This window comes from Rhinolophus sinicus, linkage group LG01 (genome assembly GCF_036562045.2).
Source record: "Rhinolophus sinicus isolate RSC01 linkage group LG01, ASM3656204v1, whole genome shotgun sequence".
Lineage (NCBI taxonomy): Eukaryota > Metazoa > Chordata > Mammalia > Chiroptera > Rhinolophidae > Rhinolophus > Rhinolophus sinicus.
Genome location: NC_133751.1, coordinates 68,789,609 through 68,812,275, shown reverse-complemented (window position 1 = coordinate 68,812,275; position 22,667 = coordinate 68,789,609). Strand labels below are relative to the sequence as shown.

Here is a 22,667-nt window from a genome sequence, read left to right as displayed (position 1 = left end):
AATTCAGTTAGGGTCAGGTATCACACACCAAAAATTAAATAATGGCAAGATAATTCTTTAAAAGTCCAAAAGGCCCTACACCCACTCAAAGGAAGGAATTCATAAGCAATCTCACCTTAACCCACAGGCATCACTTGGTCAGCCTGGAAAGGGAAATGGGGCAGGAGAAATGAATCAGACAGTCATTGTTTTTGCCACACCACTCCACAAACAGCATGTATTTCTTACTCCACATTTATTAGACGCCGGAAGTAACCTCTCAGGAAACATTCTATTTTCAAAATAGCCACACTTAGGTAGAAGGTTGGATACACTTGGATATAAGGTTCGTAGAAAATTTGTTGTGCTAGGGCCTTATCATTGAGTTCACAATGTAGACCAAACTCTACTAGCAAATCTGAGTTCACAGGCAACGTAAATGGGCATCTTGTCCCTGATTAAGGGGCCCAGCTCCAAGGTAGTCATTCATTCAGTCATTTCAGTCATTCAACATGTACTGAGTGTCTGCTTGGGCCAGGCCCTGGGTTAGGTTCAGAAGACACACACACACACACACACACAGACACACACACGCACACACGATTTGGTCCCTGCTACTAAAAAGTTCACAATCTGATATTGTAACCAAAGGCACAGTGATCCTCTCATAGAAACAAAAAGGGTCTCCTGCCTAGGCTTGGCTTGACTGAGAGCTTCTGGAAAGTTCTATTACGTGGGAACCTCTGACCTCACTGAGGGCCTCGATCTCTAGGCTCTCCTTTGGTGACAGTAGTTTGCTTTTGGTGATTATCTCTTTTGTGAGAAACCTGACTCCCCCTGCTCCTGTTGCCGTCTCTGGGTCCCCAGTGGAAACAACAGCATAGGCAGGTGGGGTCTTGCAGTGGAATTGCAGCAAGCTCTGATGGGATCAGGTCTCAGTTGCTGAGCAGAATTTGGTGTGGTCAGCAATCAGTGAGGATGCCTCCAGGGTTTTTCTGGGTACCTTCATGAAGAGGGTGTCTAAGTAAATATTTTCATCTCTCTTATCTTACTTTCCATTAGTTTTATTTCCTCTCTTAAGTTAAATTCAGCTACAATTCTGAAAACCAAATTTGGAATGTGGTTTTGTTGCACAAATGGCCCATTCTGTTCAGCAATATCAGTGATTCGGCTCCTACAAAGAGAGTTGTGTTGTTTGGACTGTTGGATTGTTTGGGAAACATCCTGCATTTGTTTCAGATGGATCTCCGTCCTCTCCCAGTTTAGATCCCAGTCTTCCTGCCACTGTGCCAAGCCAGGAACGACAGCCACCATACTTCCAGGGACTGAAGCCTGGTGTCAGGACACTTGGCTCCCCCATTATCCATTGCCATTAAGCCACAGCAAGGAGATCCCTCTTTGCCTTCGAAAACCCTTAGGGCATCCATCTCACCCAGGGGTGACCCCCACTTCACCCACGAAAAGGATTATCCTTTCTGGATAAAGGATTATGACGTAGAGTATAGCTCCTAGGTAGCAGGAATCAGCCTTCCGTTTATAACCATGGCTGCTGGCAATTGGATGGAATCTCGGGCCTGTCACTGTTCATTGTGGATGTCTGAGAATAACAGGGGAAAGCTATTCTTGATTGAACTGGAGAAAAGACACCAGCATTCTCTTTTATTGTTCCCTTCAGTCTCTATTCACTAAGCTGTGCCAGGACATTTGTGCCTTGACCATGACCTGGTTCAGCAGGGCCAAGATGGCCCGGCCAGCTTCCCTCATGTCTCAGTGTAACAGAAGAGGCTGGTCTGCATCACAGGCACCTCCTGGTGGAATTCTCTACACCCACGCCCACCCTGCAGCTTATACATACCAAGCGGAACTCCCATACAGTGATAAGAGCCACACATTCCATCCTATAAACTTCCATAGACAACAGAAAGCTAGAGGAAGGACTCTGAGGACCCCCAGGGAGCCCCCAGTGAGTGAGCTTCTGCAGCTGTTTGTTGTGACGAAACACACCAAAACACAAGATCCAAGCCACCCTGAAACATTGCATGTCTCCTCCATCAACACCTTCTCTTCTCTCCACAGACCTCCAGGACTTCAAGTTAGACGTGCAGCATGTGATTGAAGTAGATGAGGGGAACACAGCAGTCATTGCCTGCCACCTTCCTGAGAGCCACCCAAAAGCCCAGGTCCGATATAGCGTCAAACAAGAGTGGCTGGAGGCATCCAGAGGTGAGTGAGCAAGCAGGAGGGAAGCTGGCCACCTCTGACCACTGTCCTCCAAACCCCCATCAACAGCAGATAGTCCCCTCCTCATGCTGCTCAGCCGTCTTCTACTTTGAATGTAGCCTTGTAGGATCCTAAAGAGATTTGCTTCCATTATGGAGATCTTCTGCCCTGTTGTGAGGAAATTCTTCATCTTCTGAGGCCCTGGAAGATGTTGCTGAGCTGCCGCATTTGATCAGGGCTCTCAGCACAGGATTCCAGATCCCCTCTCCATGTGAGCTCCCAGCCACCAGGCAAACACAGAAAGGCTGCCTGATGAACCCAGCCATTCCTGCAGCTGCGGGATTCCCTGCTGGGAGGAGGAGCTCATCCCCACACAGCAGAGCATTCTTTTTACTGGAACCTGAGTTTTCCCCTCTCCCCATTTTCCTGGAAATGCAGCTATCTCAGCTATTACTCCTTCCTGCTCAGGCCACAGCGGGTATGACAGCTGGTCCAGGGGAGGCCAAGCTTTGGTCCAGAGAGTTCCAGTGGGGAGAGGAAATGTCTCTCAAGACATAGCTTCATCCACAACTGACCCTACACTCAAGGCCAAGTAGAACCTACTTGACTGGAGCCCACAGCTCAAAGTATACCTTTTAAAATATCCTATAGATTTAAAAATATTTCTATTAATTTTTTCTGGTTATGAAAGGAATGTATGTTCACGCAGAAAATACAGAAAACTGTTTTGAAAAGGTATAATAAAAACCCTAATCCTGCCCCTCAGAAATAACTGGCGACTGAGAGGACAGCATTGACTCCTACCATCGCCAGCAGAAGCCGGACAATAGTCCCTAGAGGAGTCCTGCCCATTCCACAAGGGTCAAGGGCTTTTCCCATTCTGTCTGGCGTTTGCCTGAGTAGCTCATCCCAGAGGCGGACCAGTAGCAGGTAGGCAGACACCATCATCAGCGAATGCAGAGTATAGGGACACCACGACTCCCAGAGAAGGCCACCAGAAAGCTCAGAGCTGGTGGCCAGTCCTTTGCCTGCCCGGAAGCTGAACACCATCCCAGTTACTGGGATATCCCGCACCTGTGAATCTGTCTCCTGTTGAAAGAAGCTGAACACAGCCTTGGGGCCCCACCCTCCTGGCACCCCTGATCCAGAAGCAGACACAGCCTAGCAGGCCAGTGATGCAGAGGAAAGGCCTTGTGTGGCATCATGCAGAGGGCAGTGATTGGCGGTTAGAATATTCCTCCCTGGTTGCAGATATTCAGTAGTGAGATGTACCAAAGCTGAGACAATGACAGAGACTGATGGGAGGGTCTAAAGTCAAATTCCCTTCCCCCTGCTGGCTTGCAGGAATGGGCATCCCGTCTCCCACATATGTAGCACAGGCCCTGACTCCTTACAATGGTTCTGAAGCAGCACACATTATGCCATGTTAGATATGAGGTCACAGGACCTGCAAGGTTAATGACCTTGCTCAAGATCATACAGTTAGTACACAGCAGGTCCAGAGCTTGAGTCCAGGTCTGGCCGACCTCAAATCCTGCTGCCTTTCTATCCTACCCCGGCTTCCTTGTAAGTACAAAATGCTGTTCCACAGACCTATGTGCTAACTGGGGGAGTTGGTTTGTTAGTTTCATTCCCTGGGTGCAAGTTTTTGTGGGAAGAAGACCATTTCAGTTTGGGCTTGTTGGGACTCAAGTGTACAGCTCCTTGCTCCTACCCTACCTATCCCTACACCGACCTTTGTGGGAGCTGTTGGGTGCAATAGTCTAAGCCCAAACTCATCCCATGTTCCCCTCCCCGTTCTTTCCTCAGATAACTACCTGATCATGCCGTCAGGGAACCTCCAGATTGTGAACGCCAGCCAGGAGGACGAGGGGATGTACAAGTGTGCCGCCTACAACCCAGTGACTCAGGAAGTGAAAACCTCGGGCTCCAGTGACAGGCTGCGAGTGCGCCGTAAGGGGCAGGGTCTTGCTGATGGAAGAGGGGTTCTGGGGGTGCCACAGTTCACGGCCCAGATTTGTGTTCTCCAAGGTGGGAGTGAAGGTTGTTGGGCTCGGGCCAGTGGAACATTGAAGACTCAGGACTCAGCCGGGGTCGGGGGTCCTGGGTGGGGGGGCCCTGCCCCTCCAGCCAGCCCAAGTGCAGCCTCTCACAACCCACAGCCCTCGCAGTTGGCTCAAGCGTATGCCTCTGCTTCCTGGTCACATGGCAGCCTTGTGGGGGACACGCCCTTCCTCCTGCCTCCTGAGAGCTTTCCTTCACTGTGTTACTTCCAGAGTGGGGGATCAGTTGGAATGTGTGGGCTGGGGCAGGACAGTCTAGCACTGAGCCGCTGATAGCATATGTGTAGAAAAGATGATGGTGCATTTGTGCCTATGTGAGGCCATCAGGTCTGCCTTGTATTAGGCCAGGCTAAACCTACTCTGTCCGCTCTGCTGGAGCGTGCCTAACAGCTCCCTCTGGTGAAAATCTGTGGCGTCCCAAAGACTCCCCTGTTTATAGGAAAAGAGCAGCTACCTTTGTTGAGTACCTCCCATGCACCAGGCACTTTTCTGGGCTCCCTGTGTATTCAGCGAAGAGACATTTTCTGTGGAGGTCGGTTTTAGAGTCGGCACCAGAGGCGGATTTGCTTTGAAATTAATGAAGCACAACTTCAGCGGTCCCTCACTTGCTTCATTCTGTGTCTGTAATTTCGTATTCTGTATTCTTATCAAGCTGTATGACTATCAGGTCGTATACAACCTGGATCTGTCCCTGGTTGGCACATGAAGCAAAATCACACAGAGTCAGCATACTCCATGCAGGGCCCCGAGGAAGGCGGCACATTGGAGAGCAACACATAGTTTTTTATGCAGTCTCTCCCCCCACTGTTGAAAAAAAGATTGCTGCTCCCTCAGCTGCGCACCCGATGAAGTAGTTGATTTGCTTTGGGGGGGCCTCCCAATATGAGAAACGCATGTCTTTAAACTATAACTCCTGCTCAGCTCAGCAAGGCGCTCACTGTGAGATGCTCACACAGTCGGACACACTTGGGAACTGAGACCCACGGTGGGGTGTGGGGGACACCGGGGACCCTTATCTCCCGTCTCATCCTCAGTCTGAGTGCGCTTACACATTGAAAGCGAGAAAAATCACCGCATCATGTAAGTTGTTCCTCTGTCCACGCCCCCATCTCTCTGTCTGCCACCGCACAGTTTACCTGTACATGTGCTGTTGTGACATTGCTCTCTCATTTCTTATCATAACAGCTCTATGCAGAAAGTGGTCCCAAAAGGAACCCAAGGCCCAGGGGAATTAAGTAACTTGTCCCATTGTGTGTAGGTTGTAAGCCCCTGAAGGCTGTTTGATTCCAAATCCGAGCTCTGTGGGATTGTCTCCTGGGGCCAGGTCACCCAAGGCAGGGTGGAGGGGACCCTCTGCACAAAGTCCTGGTCCCACATGCTGTCCTTCCCCTCTTCATCCCTCCAGGCTCCACTGCTGAGGCTGCCCGCATCATCTACCCCCCAGAGGCACAGACCATCATTGTCACCAAAGGCCAGAGTCTCATCCTGGAGTGTGTGGCCAGTGGGATCCCACCCCCGCGCGTCACCTGGGCCAAGGACGGTTCCAGTGTCGCTGGCTACAACAAGACGCGCTTCCTGCTGAGCAACCTCCTCATCGATACCACCAGTGAGGAGGATTCGGGGACCTACCGCTGCATGGCTGACAACGGGGTCGGAGAGCCTGGGGCAGCAGTCATCCTCTACAACGTCCAGGTGTTCGGTAAGTGTCTCCTGCAGACCTCCTTTGTCTTTGGTCTGCATGGCCTTTCTAGAAGCTGGTAACCCCAGGCTCAGATGGGTTCACATGCTTTGGGAGCAGTCATGTGCCGAGTGAGTGATGGAGGAGTGCTGAGAGAGGCGGAGATCCTTGGATCCCAGGGACTAGGGTGTACTGACCTGGCAGCCCTCTGTGTGCCCTTTACTGTCATGACTGATGAAGGAGACATGGGACCTTTCCTTCCCTCTACCAACAGCTACAGGGAAGAAAGGAGCCTTTCCTGTCTGCAGTCCCCTCCCCAGCCTGGCTGGCCCTGGACGGGAAGACTCAGCCTCTCTCATCCCTATTCTGGTTTCCCGGCAGAACCCCCCGAGGTCACTGTGGAGCTGTCCCAGTTGGTCATCCCATGGGGCCAGAGTGCCAAGCTCACCTGTGACGTGCGCGGGAACCCCCCACCCTCCGTGCTGTGGCTGAGGAATGCTGTGCCCCTCACCTCCAGCCAGCGCCTCCGCCTGTCCCGTCGGGCCCTGCGAGTTGTCAGCGTGGGGCCTGAGGACGAAGGCGTCTACCAGTGCATGGCTGAGAATGAAGTCGGGAGCGCCCATGCTGTGGTCCAGCTGAGGACTGCCCGGCCAGGTGAGAGTGTGGCTCAAGGGCTGAGATTCCAGCGGAATAGTCACAGAACCCGTTTCTCAGATGATATCCAAAACAGAAGCCCAATAGATAGAAGTGGCCTTTAGTTGTCATTTCAAATTTACATTAACTTACTAAAAAGTCAGAAGTGCATATTTACACCAGTGAAAATGACCAATTTAACTGTTGTAATTTTTTAAATGCCTTTTAATGATTTTGCAGAATCAGTGGGTTCATCGGGTTCCACGGAACCCAGTCTGACAACCATTGCTCTAGCGTAAAGAAAAGCAAGTGTACGCTTCTCAGCTTGATCCGTTTCCTTCTCAGCTTAATCCGTTTCCATTGACACGTGTACCGATTGAGCAGTTACTGTGTGCTCAGCACTGGGCTAGGTAATGTGGGGGATGCAGAGAAACATAACAAAGAATGGTCTCATGAAGGAGATAAAATTTCCCAAGGAAATAATTTGAGAAAAATATAATGACGGATAATGAAATGCAGAATCAACATTATCAGATGCCAAACTCCTATGGTGTAGAGGTCAGGTAGAGGAAAAACCAGTGTTGGCAGAGAATGTGGACGCTTTCTGAAGGAAGTGTTGCCTCTCCCGGCCTCTCAGATTCTCAGAGGGCACTTGCAGTTGGCTTCACATCTCACATTTCAGGTCAGTGCAGTGGAGTAGGAAAAGGCCCACATTGTGCGATGGTGTTAAGGTCCCACAGTGACGGGACATGCCCCCATCCCCAGCATTAGACGTGAGACAGGGCTCAGGGTTCCTGCACTGCAGCAGCAAGTGGAGATAGTTCACGGAAGACAAGGCTAGTGTGGAGGAAAGCAAGCAGGTTGCAGAGATGCTTGCCTGCCACCCCTGGGCCATGGCCAGAAGCCTGGGCGTGGGGTACCAGGTTGTCTTTCTCTCCTGCATGGCCCTCCCTCTTCCCACAGAGCCTGGCTGTGTGTGGAGTGATCCTGTCAGGTCCTGAGCTGAGCATGCTTCCTGTCCCAGCAGGTCTTCTGACTTTTTTTCTCCCCAAGGGCAACAGCTCAGCAGGTGACCAGGGGTCTGTCTAACCCCTTCTTCCCTCTCTTCTCTTTCCTGCTTGGTCTTCCAGGCACGACCCCGAGGCCATGGCGGGATACTAAGCTGGACACTGCCACACCTCCCGTGCCACCCTCCAGACCCAGAAGCCCTGACCAGATGCTGAGAGGGCACCTAGGGCTCCCAAGGCCTCTGACATCAGAGCAGCCGGGCATGCAATGCCCTGGAGAAAAAGGGCAGGTGGCTCCCGCCGAGGCACCCATCATCCTCAGCTCACCCCGCACCTCCAAGACTGACTCGTACGAGCTCGTGTGGCGGCCTCGGCACGAGGGTGGCAACCGGGCACCCATCCTCTACTACGTGGTGAAGCACCGCAAGGTATGGTGCCTGGCATTATGTCCAGGTAGGGGTCTCTTCCCACTGGCCATCTCCCCTTGAGCTCCTGAGGCCTAGACCAGCAAGCCCCACTGCTGACCACAACCCTCTGTCTCCTTCTGTGTCCTTTCCTACCACCTCCCAGAAGCAGGCTGTGTTGGGCATTTGGGACCCTAAGAGGCCCCTGTGTTTGCCTTCAGGTCTGAGCTCCATGCACTGGTTTCCTGGAAGCTAACACCACCAGCTCCGAGTACCAGAGGAGACTTAACAGTCTCCCTGTCAGCCGTCACCTGTCCTCTCCTCTTCCCCCGGTCATTTGTTGTTGATGTTGTTTTGTTTTGTTTTTTAGCCAAAGTAAGCTCTGCTGGGTACATACCTGCAGGAACTCTGGCATGGCGAGTGAGCTCTAGAGCCAGGAAAACAAATATTTGTGAACAAGTATTTTCTCTGAGGGCTGTGAAATACCCCCTCAGTTCTCAGGATTCATCATTGGCTCGGGTTTGACAAGCAGGCATTTGAGTTGAAAACACATCAGGTTGTTCAGACCTTAGCTATTTCTCCTTGACAGAAGGGAGTTTGTCCCGGTGAATGTTTTGAGAGCTGTCAGGGAAGGGCTCTCCTGCTCTGTCAGGGTATGGGACAGAGCTGAGCCAGCCTGTCCTCTTGGGCAGTTTGTCCTGTGAGGCAGGACAGGGCCCCCAGACTGCCACCCGTGTACAGGGCTTCACTCTCACTTGCTGTTACTCCTCAGGAAAAAAGGACAGAAAATTCCCTTTAGGAAAATGCCCTTGAAAGACGTTTCTGTTCATCCTAGGTGCATGCAGTTTTCTTTCAAAGGCCAGTAGGCAGCAGACAATTACTGTTCTTAAATGGATTTTTAAAAATCTTATTTGCTAAGATTTGCTAATCTTATTTTAAAAATGCTAGATTTTATTTGCTAATCTTATTTTTAAAATGCTAGATTTTATTATGCATTCACAATATTTTTGCTTATAAAAGTGCTATGTGTACTTAGAAGAAAATGTGGAAAATATATGAATGTGGCCCTGAAAGTATTTATCAACTCTTCTTCCCCCTCCAAAAAAAACGAACAAATGAAAAACAAAACCAGCCCTGCACGGTGGGAAGTGCTGACTATGCAGAAGCCGTCTCCCCTGCTCTGGACCCTGGCAGCCTCTCTCATCCTGTTCTTTCCCTTCCCTGTGCTCTCCTAGGAGACCTTGGGTCAGGACAAGTCCACAGACTCGGGCTTTGTCAGAAGGACACCTAGGGCAATGCTGCCTCCTAGGTAGGGGCTGAGGCAGGGCCGTTTCTCTTTAACCCTCAGCCTGCTGGCTTCTTCATAGCCAGCCTGCTGGGGATAAGTGCGTTTTTAACAGCAAGTAGCATTGTTCAGCCCAGGTTATGGGGCAGGGCTGGTCCTAATCCTTATTTCCCCGTGTAACTGGACGCCTCCACCTCAGAGTTGTGGACAAAGATCAGGGCAGGCCAAACACTCGTGGTACCCAGGAGACAAGAACCAGCATGAGAGCAAGAAAAATATTTGTCAGGCCATAGGTGGCCACGAAACTGTCTCACCAAGAGGCAGGCTGGCAAAGGCCATGCATGGTGATCCGGAAATGCCAGGCTGAGGCCACATTTACCTTCTCAGTGTGTGTGACAGTGACTAATTATTGGTCCATTTCTTATTTGCATTTCTGAGCCCAGTGGAAGTGTGAGGCCAGCGCTGGGAGGGCTGAGGGAGAAGGTGCAGGGGGCAAGTGGGAGGACCGTGTCCCCACTGGGTCTGGCTTCCATGAACCCCCAGTCTGTGGGGCATTTGGAGTTGTGAGGTGGACACTGACAAGGCAGAAATTATGTCTTGAAAGCAGTTCCTTTCTGGAGGGACTAACATGCCTGAAAGATCATCACATAAGAAAGGATTTGAAAATCAAAAGTGAGCATTTGGGTTGTGTTTTTTCAGCCCCCCTCTTTTGCTGGAGACTGGGAGTCATTCAGCTCATTTTCCCTTTTTCACACGGTGAAGCGAGTTCCATTTCCTGATGCGTCTGCAGACCCTGGGCTACTGTGTTTGGGTTTCCAGCACCACTGGGGATTCTCAGTTTGTAAAATCTTCCCCCCTGGAACAAATCCTAGAAGCCTGACATTAATGAGCCCAGACCATCCCTGTCCCTTGAATAGCAGGTTTTGTTCTACTTTGGAATATTCTGCTTGGAGATAAGAGGTTTTCTACCAGCTGTTTAATTCCTTCAGCAAAGCAGAGCTTCGGGTTCCAGCAGGCTTTCTGAGACGGGCACAGTTGGCAGTTAAGGCTTCTGTCCTGAAAGGAAGGGTGGGTGAGACGCAGCAGCCTCTCAGCATCGGCTTTTGGGAAGCCTGGAGCTTGCTTGCTTATTTATTTATTTATATTTAAAGAGCTAGGAATCTGAAGCCATTAATATTAATCCATAATCATTACAGTTCATCTACAGTTTCTAAGTTCTAAGCAAGGAAAGAGGGCAGGAGCAGAAAATGGAGGATTGAAATCTCACAGTGCAGAGTGATGTGGTCTTAGCCAAATTATGCATCTCTCAAGTCTTAGTCTCCTCATTGGTGAAGTGGGAATAATACTAACACCAATCCCTTGGGCTCTTGTCACAAAAGCTCTTTCTAGTGCATATAAAGTGCTTAGTTCCATGCCTAACACATAGTAAACACTTGGCAAGAGTGGCCATTTCTACTGGTGCCGCTATTTTTTATCATCCTCATTATCATCTCATTATATACTGAAGGAGCTGGGGTTGGCTTAAATAGAGCAAAGAGAAAGAGTTAAATATGGTGGTTTTCAGAAAGAGAGAGGTCGTCTTTGGAGAAATTCTCAGCAGTATCAGTCAGGTCTTTTGACCCTCCCCACGGGGTTTTCTTTGATGGGAATCATTAGATGAGGGGTCAGGGAGCTGGACTTCACTGTCCCAGGGGGGATGGATGTCCCAGAGCCAGCACGTCTGTGCTCTGCAATGTCATCCCTCCCCTAGCTTGGCCCATTCTCCTTTCCTTCCTCCTGTCCTCCTGGGCTCAGTTCTCCTTTCCTTGCAGAATTTCTGCTCTTCCTTTTCCTGTAGTTCCAGGCTGAGATGCAGGTCCTTATACCATGTACCTTCTCCAGCAGGTCACAAACTCCTCGGACGATTGGACTATCTCTGGCATTCCGGCCAACCAGCACCGCCTAACCCTCACCAGACTGGACCCCGGGAGCTTATATGAAGTGGAGATGGCTGCTTACAACTGTGCAGGCGAAGGCCAGACGGCCATGGTCACCTTCCGAACTGGTAAGGGTCAGTCATTTCCCCCAACTGGGGGTTTCCATGGGCCTGAGCAAATCCTACCAGGCTCAGGTGGGAAGCCCTGCTCACCTTGTCACAGCTATTCCCCTTGAACTTTTATCATCCTTCCATCTCCTGTCTCCCTGTGGTTTGTGTGCCCTTGCTGAAATGCCACCTCTCAGCAGGAGAGTCACCAGCTGGCCTCTCTGTCATCCTCCTGTGCCCATCCCTCCTGTGTCTCGGGGGCCAGACACAGTCCCATGATAGTCAGGCAGAGCTGGGAATCAGACCATACTTCCAATGTCCTTATTTGCATCTCCTTATCAGACCTCAGGCAGAAAGGACTCTGGAAAGGGAGCCCTAATGCACACTCCCTCCCTTGCTCATCTCAACCCATTTCTACCCAGGACGGCGGCCCAAACCTGAAATCATGGCCAGCAAGGAACAGCAGATCCAGAGAGATGACCCTGGAGCCAGCCTCCAGAGCAGCAGCCAGCCGGACCATGGCCGCCTCTCCCGTAAGCCCCCAGAAACCCAGAGGGGCGGGGGTGATGAGCAGTCAGAAATGGAACCAGGTCCACAGCCTTAGGTTCACTGCTGCAGGTGGAATGGGATCTTGGTTCTGTGGGTCTGGGGGTCCTTATGACATTCTGCTGGCATCTCCCCACATGACCACAATGAGGAAATGTAGATTGGAGCTTTTCAGTAGAACAGTGGAGTCTGAGAGTGGGGTTGCTGGCGCTGTGGGTCCAGAGACAGTGGAGGGGAGAGCAGCCTACCCTTGGCCCTCCACACGCTGACATTACAGAAGTATAGGGTCTCAAGTGCTCCTCCAGGGCGAGGGCAACCCAGGCAGGCCCTAGGAAGATCGGGTGCAGCCACCGGGATGGAGGGCTGCGGGGAGGAGCCGGCCTATCAGGAACAGGCCAAGTCCAGGCGCCATGGAACGGTTATCGCCTAATCCTGTCCCCTCCTGCTTTCTTCCTCCCTCATGTACGGTTTCCCCAGCCCCAGAAGCCCCAGACAGGCCCACTATCTCCATGGCCTCGGAGACATCAGTGTACGTGACCTGGATCCCCCGGGGGAATGGCGGCTTCCCAATCCAGTCCTTCCGTGTGGAGTACAAGAAGCTCAAGAAAGTGGGGGACTGGATTCTGGCCACCAGTGCCATCCCTCCCTCCCGGCTCTCAGTGGAGATCACAGGCTTAGAGAAAGGTAGGGGCCTGGCCACCGTCCTACCTGGTCCCTCTGCTGCCCTCGGCCACCTGGAGAATGGGAGCTTTGGAGGGTCTTGTCACTGCTCAGCCTCCACCTGCCACTGGGCTCCTGTGGATGCTCTTGATGGTGTTACCTCGGTCCCACAGCCCTTCTCCCTCCCTTCCTCTCCACCTAAGAGGTTCAGAGCCATCTCCCTATGTGGCTCCTTTCTGATGAGGGTGGGTGTTCTTGTGAGTCCTTTGGGGAAGGGCTGCCCAGAAGATTCCCTCCAGGTGTGAGGCCTGGACGGGCTGTGAGGGAGTCGGAAGGTGTTTCCCAGCTCCTGAGTTCAGTGAGGGTCTCTCTCACTAGGCACCTCCTACAAGTTCCGAGTCCGGGCTCTGAACATGCTGGGGGAGAGCGAGCCCAGCGCCCCCTCCCGGCCCTACGTGGTGTCGGGCTACAGTGGCCGCATATACGAGAGGCCCGTGGCGGGCCCTTACATCACCTTTACTGATGCGGTGAACGAGACCACCATTATGCTCAAGTGGATGGTAAGTGGCCTTGCACAGATTGCAGCGGGAAGGTGGGCTGAGCATAGCGTTGGGCAGGAGCTGGCTGCCTGAGGCACAGGCAGGAAGGAATTACTTTTGTGTTTCTGCTTACGTGTTCCTCCACCCATGTACCTGGGCGTTGGGCCAAACAGCCTCTCACCCTCACATACCCAGGCAGGTTCAGAGGGTACTTAAGTCTTTGGGGAAATGTCAGTTTGTTTCTTTTCTCCAAAAGCTAGGGGACCGCTAAGCTAAACAAAATAATGAATGATCTCCACAGCATCCTCCAGAGAGCACTGGGGATGTTGGAAATGTCTGCCAGACTCCCCCAGTGAATTTTAAGTTCTCGGCTGGGGTAAAATTTCCATCCCTCAGTGGTTCTGCTCACCTGATGATTTCTCTGCTCCATTGTCAACATGTTTCTTCTCCATTCCCTGATAGTATATTCCAGCAAGTAACAACAACACTCCAATCCATGGCTTTTATATCTATTATCGACCCACAGACAGTGACAATGATAGCGACTACAAAAAGGATATGGTGGAAGGTGAGAAACACTTTTGTGTCATTTAGTTTCCTCTGTTGGCAAGCGGGTCTCGGTGTTGGTGAAAGTATAAAACCTGGGCTTGTGGGACCCAAAGCATCCGTGGCCCATATCATGACTCCTTCGTGACCCACTTGGGCTCATCAAGTTCACAAGGCCACATGCTTCCTTTCCATGGTGATGGGACAACAGGAATTTGGGTGGGAAGCTGGAACATTTTCTCCAGTGTCCTCTACCACATGGCCCCCTGTGCCCATCAGTGGCACCAGCCCAGACACACAGCCCTGTCTGAGTTGGACTGCTGTTGGGAGCCAAGCAAACCAGATACGCATCCCCACTTGTAACTTTCTTGTTCTCTTTCCCAGGAGATAGATACTGGCACTCCATCAGCCACCTGCAGCCAGAGACCTCCTATGACATCAAGATGCAGTGCTTTAATGAAGGAGGGGAGAGCGAGTTCAGCAACGTGATGATCTGTGAGACCAAAGGTGAGTCTCTTTGGATTCTCTCTTCTCCTCTTGACATTGTCAGCAAACTAGGTCAAAGTCATCGTTCTGTGGGCCTTTCTGGGTATCTCTTCCCCAGAAAGACTCCTTATTTTCCAAGTACCCCTCAACTTTGTCATTTCTAACCCTTCTGTTCATTTGCCTGTGCCCCATATTATGTATGACTGGGTTGCCATAATGACAGCTACAAGGGACTTGGGAACTGACTCATACGTGAATTCATGGAATAGAACCCATTCTTAGGTTGGCAACTTTCTCTAAACACTTTACTCCTATGATAACACTCGATGTTTACTTAATTTAACTATAACACTATGATTTAGGAAAGAAACTAAGCATCAGAAAGTGATACACCTTAACCAAGGTCACGCAGCCAGCTAGAGGTGGTGCACACCCAGACTCTTTCTCTGCACTAAAACACATTAAACACATTCACATATTAACTTGTTAATAGTCTCACATTGATCAAGTGGGTATGTATCATTATCTCCATTTTGCAAATACTGGACGTGTATAAAGCAGGTGCATTGCAAAGAATATAATCAGGAGAAGATCACTGAGGAATAGAAATCGAGATAAGAAAACAACCCATTTTCCTATCACTGGCAACATTCTCCAGCTTTGCACTGCTTTCCCTCAGTTGTTCACCAAATGCTGAGTGACCCCTGTTTGCATAGCCTGCCCTCTTCTGTCATATACAGTGAAGTGAGGGGGCAGATACATACACAGCCCAAAATCACGTGACACACACAGTGTCCAGGACAAAGTACAGAGATTTCACAAAGGCTTCGTACTGATCTTTTGGAAAGATTGAATCTTCAGGCTGGGCTGAGGAGGGAGTGGCAGATCAGCCTGCAAGTAACTCCAGATGCTTGGAATGTCTGGTGCCTGGAAGGAAGACAAGAGGGGGGAGGGTGCCAGGGACATTGGTGGGCCCTGGGCATCGAGGACCCTCTGGGTTCTGAGGTGGAGGGTCACTGCTGGCTCTGTTGTCAGAGGGTTACTGGTGACTATGCAGGGATGGCTGGGGGCAGAGAATGGGGGCTGTGAAGTAAAGGTGAAGAGAAGGGATGGATGTGGGGCTCTTTTCTGAGGAAGTGTGTTTAGGATCAGGGACGGACAGCATGTCAGGGCTGGGAGAGAGAAAGGCATTCAAAAGAAGCCTTGAGCTTTCGAGCTTAAAGTACCACACGGGTGATATTGCCACGTATTGAAATGGGGGAGGCCAGAAGAGAACCAGATCCTATGAGACACAAACAAGGTAAAAGAGACTTACTAAATCTGATTCTTCTGAGACATCGAAATGCAAGTGTCCCATGAGAGAAGTAGGTCTGCCTGGTGAGGGCCCTGGGTCGGGGTATTTGGCAGTCATTAGGATACAGGCTAGGATGTATCATGGGAACAGATGAGAGTACACAGAGAGTACAGACCGAGAGGGACCAGGAAGACCTCCCAGTATCTGAGGAGAAGACAAAAGAACAGGAAAAGAGAAATGGGAGAAGCAGCAGAGAGGTAGTGGGGAAATCAGAAGCCTATAGTATCGGAAAGTCAAGGGGAAGACAGCTGTGAAGAGGAGTTAACAATGTCAGAGACACCCTGGTAATAGCAAAACACAGAGGGGGAGTTTACCATCTTAACTTGTCAGTTTTGAATTGGCGTTTTACAATTACTGTCTGTCCCAGGAAGTCCCAACACCCACTTCCCTGCTCTGTGACCCGAGCTCATACCTAGTACTTCACATCTCTTAATCCGCCCAGAAAGAGCAAGTACATGGGTAAATTCTTCCATTCCCAGTTCTTTTGCTGGTTTTATGCATTTTTTATATTTTCTTCCAAAAGTTCACCAGTTCTTCTTTCAGAAAAACCGCTACACCGTTTATGCCTAGAAGACCCAGTCTAACTCGAGTGCATGACTCACAAATATCTCAGGTTGCCTTTTAAAATACAAAGTTCAGTTCTCTTCAACGACACCAAATTTCACATTAGGTGCCAATTTCATGCTGAGCTCGGACACCACAATCTCTAATAAAGGGTTTCAAGGTCCTGCCTTGTGAGTTTGACCCATTTCCCACCCCCATGGAATCAGAATATTGTTTCTTTTCATTTGTTGAAAAAGAAATGTCAAATAGATGCTGATCTGAGTTTTGTTCACAATTACAGCTCGGAAGTCTTCTGGTCAGCCTGGTCGACTCCCACCCCCGACTCTGGCTCCACCTCAGCCGCCACCGCCTGAAACCATGGAGCGGCCCGTGGGCACCGGGGCCATGGTGGCACGCTCCAGTGACCTGCCCTACCTGATTGTCGGGGTCGTCCTGGGCTCTGTCGTCCTCATCATCGTCGCCTTCATCCCCTTCTGCTTGTGGAGGGCCTGGTCTAAGCAAAGTGAGTGAGTGACCGTTCTCAGCACCAAGGGGAAGGAACCTAGAGAGGGGAGGATGGGCCCCCAGGCCCCCAAGGAGGTCTCCGTCCAGGGCAGGATCGGAGGCACCCTGCTTCCCGTTCACTGGAACTCAAGCTCCCGGGTCCCCCCAAGGGCTTGGAGAGAGTCAGAGAACACATAGTCCAAGATCAGGCCCTTTCCTCCAAGCGCATGGACCTCGGCAGAGGGTACTTACCTGGCTCCAACTCCTTGTAATGTCTGAAGCTGCTGCTCTGACTGCATGTTCATAGCAACCTGCCTCTTGCCTCCAAACATTTCCTGCCTCTTTGGATCCAGGGCTGCCTTAAGCTTTCCCCCTTATCCTGGGTTAATCTGACTGTTATTCACTAATTTCTGCTTCAAATGGCAACATACCTGGTGAAGTTGCCTCACCTAAATATCGCTCCTTCTGTTTGTTCAACGCCTTCTTCCCCTAAACTCTTGCCTCTGTATCCCCTCATTCACCTCCCTATTGCAAAAAAAAAGTCTAGATGTTAGGAAGAAATGGGTGACAGGAAGAATATTCTGAGGGAGAATATTCTCGTCTCAGGGGCAGTGTCAACTCCCTACTTCATTTGACCTTATGGTTCAGAGTTTTCTGAGATTCATGTGGAACTTTTTAAGCTGCCCCAGGCCTCCTTGGCCTAAGTATCTCTCTATCCTTCTGTCCTTCCAGAACATACAACAGACCTGGGTTTTCCTCGAAGTGCCCTTCTGTCTTCCTCCTGCCAATACACTATGGTACCACTGGGAGGACTCCCAGGCCACCGAGCCAATGGGCAGCCCTACCTCAATGGCACCAATGGACGGGTCTGTGCCAATGGGGCACATGTGAACAGGGGCTGCCCAGCAACTGCCATGGGCTACGCAGGCATGAAACCTCAGCAACACTGCCCAGGGGAGCTTCAGCAGGTAACAGTCCTGGGTGTGTGGGCAAGCAGGCACAGGCAGGCACTATGGAGGGAGTGGCTGGGCTCCCTCCTGGGGCTTCCTCCCTTCCAGCCTCTAATCCTGGGCTGCTAGCCAGGCTTTCTTTAGTCAGGAACAGCTCATCCTATTGAAGAATGAACAGGAAACTTTCCTGGACTCTGGTATGACATTTTCGTTACTCTTTTGAGCAGCAGGATGACACCAATAGCCTGCTGAGGCAGACCATGCTTGGCAATGGATATGATGTCCACAGTCACCAGATCCCCAGGTAACCAGGCCCTCTCCATCCCTGCCTTCTACTCCCCAGCCCCAGAGCTCACGTACCCTTTAGGTCCTCAAATCCAGCATCAGTCACTGAGAGGTTGAGTGCCAGCTTCTCTCAGGGTCCCCACACCTGACACCTGTTCCACTGGACTCTTACCCGGGGGGTCTCTGCAGTCAGGATGCCCCTTCTGTTCTGGAGCATGGGGTGGCCTCTGAATCCTCCCCTCACGTGGCAGGTGAGAGCAGCCACATACAGCGGGCTTTGCCCCTGGACACACATTGTCTCATACACTCAGGGCTTACACAGAATAAAATGGAGGCAGACTAGAATTACCCATGGGAGTGATGGTGTGGCACCTCTTCATGTTCAGAGTGGAGCAGTCCCTGCCCTTCTGAGCTCTGACCCCCTCTGGTACCCTCGGTCAGGGAAACAGCTGGGCGGCGGCAATGAGGGCTCAGTCTGCCTGTACCTCACCTTCCCTCCTGGTCTCGTGCATGCAGAGGAGCCAAGGCTAACCCACACGAGGGCTCCTTCTTATACACACTGCCTGATGACTCAACGCACCAGCTGCTCCAGACCCATCAGGACTGCCACCACCTCCAGGAGAAGCCTGCTGCTGCCAGCCAGTTAGGAATGAGGGGTGTGCCCCAGAATCCTGGGCTGGAAACGACGTGGGACCCTCTTTTTCACCCAGGTTGGTGCCAGGGCCAGGCCGGAAATTGAACAGTCTGGGGGTGACATGAGGTAGGCATCCCGCACCCAGGAGTGACTTGCAAGAGGGAAATAATAATTGACGGCGATGCTTGATAAGGAGCCATTCACAGCTTTTACACAGGGGACACAGAGAAGGCAAAGGCGGCTGGCCACCCTCCTTCCTGCCTCAAGGCCCAGCAGACCTGTGGGAATGGACCAGTTGGGCCCTTCTCCAGCCTGGGAAGCTGTGACCTCAAAGGCTAAGGGAAAAGGACATTTTGCCGCTTTAGAGAAAGAAGTCCTTTGGTCTCTGCATTTCCAAGGCCATTCACAAACTCTTACTGCCTCTCATCACACTGAGAGGTGTTTTCTAATCACTCCAAAATACCTTGCTCTGTTGGTCTTGTCTCTTAATTAAGGACTAAGGTTACATCAGTCACTAAAGAGCCAAGTTCTCGCAAAAATATCATCACAACTCTGTGCTTCCACAGAACTTTTCTTCCAAGGGACCCAATGCACGCCAGCCCCATCCCCCCGTCTTCCTTGTACTGGTCTCTTGGAAGTCAGTGCATACTGGGGTGGGCGCAGGCTGGTTCGGAGGCACGGCTGATGTTTCTCAGCGTCCATGACGTGGACGTAGGTCCATATGCAGATCCTCAACCCTGCTTCTGGGAGCTGAAATTCTAAAAGACAGGCACCCCCTAGAGCCATCGTGAAAGCTGGACTACCTCATTTGGGGAAATGAGAACTGAGTGGGGTGATCATACCAGAAGGGTGGACCAGCACCCTAAATCTGGAAGGAGCAGGGCTTCCTTCCACGCTTCATGGGTTCAGACCTGGAGTATAGGCTAAGTGCTTGAGAGTCACCACGTTCCCAGCACTGAAAGGTGTAGGTGGGATGTGGGTTATGAGTGGCCTGCCCCATGTCTGTGAGAGACCTTAGAGGGCGCAGAGATGCCCTTGTCGTGCTGTAAGTGTCTCTTCTTTAGGACCAGTGGAACCATCTCCCATCGCAGAGAGAGACTGACCCAGTACCACTGAGCATTGGTTGTTGGTTAGTCTGGATTTTAATGTGTCCCACTTTTCTCTCCCCGCAGGCCCCCCATGCTGCTTGGGTCTTGTACCCGTTGAAGAAGTGGACAGTCCTGACTCCTGCCACGTGGGAGGAGAGTGGTGTCCCCAGCACCCCACGGGGGCCTACCTAGGACAGGAGCTTGGGAGACGGCTCTCCCCCAGCCCACCAGTGCATGTATCTTTTGAAACACCACCTCCCACAATTTAGGCAGAAGCCAATATTCCAGAAAGACTATATATTGTCGTTTTTAAAAAGAGACAGAGAAAATGGGTATTTATTTTTCTATAATAGCCATATTTATATATTTATACACTTGTAAATAAATGTGTATGTGTTTTTGTAATTCTGGAGAGACATAGGGAATCCTACCCATGGCGGTGTGAGAGGAAAAACAAGCTACAACATAACAGGAGTCAACCAGGAAAGAGGAACAGAGACTGGCCAGAAGAGACCGAGGCTGCAGGAGGCCCAGAGCAGCTGCTGAAGGGAAGAATCCTAGGCACTGTGAAGACCAGGACAGAAAAGCCAGGGCCGTGCTACAACAGGCTGCAGACACCTGTGAAGAGGGTCGGATCTGGTGCTACAGGAAGTTTTCAGAAGATGCCCGTGAGAATAGACTGAGATGTGTATAGTACTATAAGCATTAACAAACCTTCCAGAATCAATAATCTGTGGCAACATATCTCTAAAAACAAACACTGTAACTTCTAAATAAATGTTTAGTCTTCCCTGTAACCTTCAGCTTAGTCACGTATGAGTCAGCGTCCTCCTTAGAGGTCAGGATTCAGTCTTTGAGTAACTGAAGAAAACACCCACTTGTGATATTTTCAGATCCATCAAGAGATGAGATCTGGAAAAGGTAGCAGATGTTTCTAATTTTTTGTCTTTGTAAATATTGAATGAATGTCAGTTGTGTTTTTTACTCATGCAGAATGCATTAATAACTGTTTAGTCCAGGAGGGAGACAGTATACAGTAGGCAAAGAGAAGCAGATTCACAGTTCTCTTACTGACTGGACTTGAGGTAAAACTTGGGTCTTATCGAAGGAATGAAACGAATCCTTTCTATATAGGAGTGTGTGTTGAAGTCCAAGTATTTTCTCCATTTAGTTAAGTGTTATGCTACACGTGAACATGTGGTAAATGCCTGATAAAATTCACTTCCCTTCTTTCCAAAGACACACCAACATTGCTAGAGGAGTTGACTCACTGGTTGTTTAAAATCAGCATTTACTTACTACTTGCTGTTCAACCACAGGATCCATCTTCATACGTGGAACCTAGAACTAGATGGAGGCAGACTTGCAGTCTATCTTCTAGATTTCAGTAAAGTTACGGATGAAATGTCACTTGAGACACTTAATCTCATTAAGAGTCATTGTTCCAGACCCTGGCTTCTCTTGTCATGAACTGGGTAACCAAGATCCTAGGAAAGCCCAAGACTGATGCTAACGGCCTAAGACAAGTGCGCCCTCTGCTGGCCAGAACTTTTTCCATCCAACCGCTAAATTGGAAACACTCGTTGAGACACATGATTTTCAGAAAAACTATTTTAAAAACATTTTAAGAAATAAAATGAAGGGCTACAATTAACATGGAAATGATAAGAAAGGAGCCGTAGAGCAGGTAAGAGAAATGAGATGTGACTATAGACACAACCTGGCGGAGGGCCTAGAGACCATCCCAGGAGCGGAACAGGGCTAGTGTTCTCAAGCTTGCTTAGCGACCACAGGGGACCCTCAGATCTGAGCTGTAGCTCACCTTCTAGCCCACGGGCTTAAAAAAAAAAAAAAAATGATACAGGACTAACGCTTTCAATGACATTTTTCTTGCCAATGGCAAACAAAAAATCAGATGACCAAACAAATTTCCTAAAACAGGCCATACCAAAGCTGCTTTTTGGCAGTTTGAGATACAACCTTCTGAGACCTCATATTCAATCCAGTTGGTTCCAAACAGACGTAAAACAATTCAGTTCCATAATAAATAGATGTTGGGCGCTGCAGTCAGTTCTAAGGTAACCAAAAATTATTAAAACTACATGACTGGATCTTGTTTTAGACCTTTAGGTAAGTTCACTTTAAAATAACAGGATTATTGCAGAAAGACAGTGAAACAACTTCTGGTGAATTTTATGTCAGAAATCTTGGATGGATTTGAGAAAAAAAGCAAACTTGAAAGGTCCAGGGGCTTCACCTGTTCTCTTGTGCAGACTGAATGGGTGGGAGGATAAAGCCCCCTTTCTTACGCAAAAGAGCAATCTCTTCCTTTAAGGCCACAATCCTCTCTGCCTGGAGGTGGATCAACTCAGTGACCTTCTCTCTTGCCACAATATCTGCTTTTCGAAGGCCCTGGAAGGCATTGCCCTGTTGAAAGAAAACACATCCATACTTTAAGCATCATTTGGAACGTGAAAAGGTCCCTGCCCTTATACAACTGTTAGGAGAGCCTGCCTTCCAGCCCATTTAAATACGCATTGCTCCTTATGTTAAGGGACTTTCATTCTTCCACTGACAGTCTCCCATTGGAAATATGTCTTTTAGGCTAATGAACTCTTAAAATGCAAATCCCCTTCAGATGGGTAACTCCTTAAGCTAGCTATCATTCATACCCTAGAGGGGTCATCAATGAAATCATAAAAGACAAGATTACTCCTTTTTCTATACAGCGCATAGTCATATTTTATTATCCAAAAAGGAAATCTTTATTTCCTTATCTGATTTCTTTCCCTGTCCAGCCAACTCCTGCTCAGGCTTCAGACAGCACCTCTAGGGAGGGCTTCTTTGACTAGGCTAGGATTTCCTGCTCTGTGTTCTATCAAAACAACCATGACACGTCATTGTAATTATCATATTGAACCATATAAAAATTTATATTTGACCATTTTTAAACCTAAAAAAGTGACAGTTTATTGTGGTTTAACCAAAATGTTTGTTTGATATATCTTTCTTACAAGATCCTGTGCCTCTTAGATATAGGACCTGGTGTATCTGGATCTCACCACTCTACCCGGCACTCACCCTGGAGCTCATTACATAAATAGATGCTTAATAAAATTTGAATGCACATTAAAGGAAGGGACATGCCACTTACCTAGTATCTACTCTATGCCTGGGGATTTACATATGCTGTCTCATTTAATCCTCACAACTCTGAACTAGATGGTTATTCCAATTTTA

The 22,667-nt window shown here is 49.8% G+C and overlaps 2 protein-coding genes across 9 annotated transcripts in view; one reads left to right on the top strand and one right to left on the bottom strand.

Annotated features, from left to right (window-relative positions):
* Positions 1–20,224, top strand: part of BOC (BOC cell adhesion associated, oncogene regulated) — a 72,668-nt gene extending 52,444 nt beyond the window's left edge. For 5 of the 6 annotated variants that reach the window (XM_074331864.1, XM_074331883.1, XM_074331870.1 and 2 more), the window contains 16 exons: positions 2,056–2,202; positions 4,009–4,152; positions 5,668–5,961; positions 6,322–6,594; positions 7,704–8,008; positions 11,151–11,313; positions 11,715–11,825; positions 12,316–12,522; positions 12,877–13,058; positions 13,500–13,605; positions 13,968–14,090; positions 16,268–16,489; positions 17,203–17,438; positions 17,648–17,724; positions 18,222–18,415; positions 19,512–20,224. In XM_074331864.1, the coding sequence (XP_074187965.1) occupies positions 2,056–2,202; positions 4,009–4,152; positions 5,668–5,961; positions 6,322–6,594; positions 7,704–8,008; positions 11,151–11,313; positions 11,715–11,825; positions 12,316–12,522; positions 12,877–13,058; positions 13,500–13,605; positions 13,968–14,090; positions 16,268–16,489; positions 17,203–17,438; positions 17,648–17,724; positions 18,222–18,415; positions 19,512–19,696 (2,969 nt within the window). In that variant the 3' untranslated portion in view covers positions 19,697–20,224. The remainder of the gene's footprint in view (positions 1–2,055; positions 2,203–4,008; positions 4,153–5,667; positions 5,962–6,321; positions 6,595–7,703; positions 8,009–11,150; positions 11,314–11,714; positions 11,826–12,315; positions 12,523–12,876; positions 13,059–13,499; positions 13,606–13,967; positions 14,091–16,267; positions 16,490–17,202; positions 17,439–17,647; positions 17,725–18,221; positions 18,416–19,511) is intronic. The other variant, XM_019734865.2, reaches the window with a different exon arrangement.
* CFAP44 (cilia and flagella associated protein 44) overlaps positions 19,733–22,667 on the bottom strand; it is a 94,167-nt gene continuing 91,232 nt past the window's right edge. Inside the window, exon 35 of one of the 3 annotated variants that reach the window (XM_019734863.2) lies at positions 19,733–21,854. In XM_019734863.2, the coding sequence (XP_019590422.2) occupies positions 21,681–21,854 (174 nt within the window). In that variant the 3' untranslated portion in view covers positions 19,733–21,680. The remainder of the gene's footprint in view (positions 21,855–22,667) is intronic. The other 2 variants (XM_074331850.1, XR_012496298.1) reach the window with 2 other exon arrangements.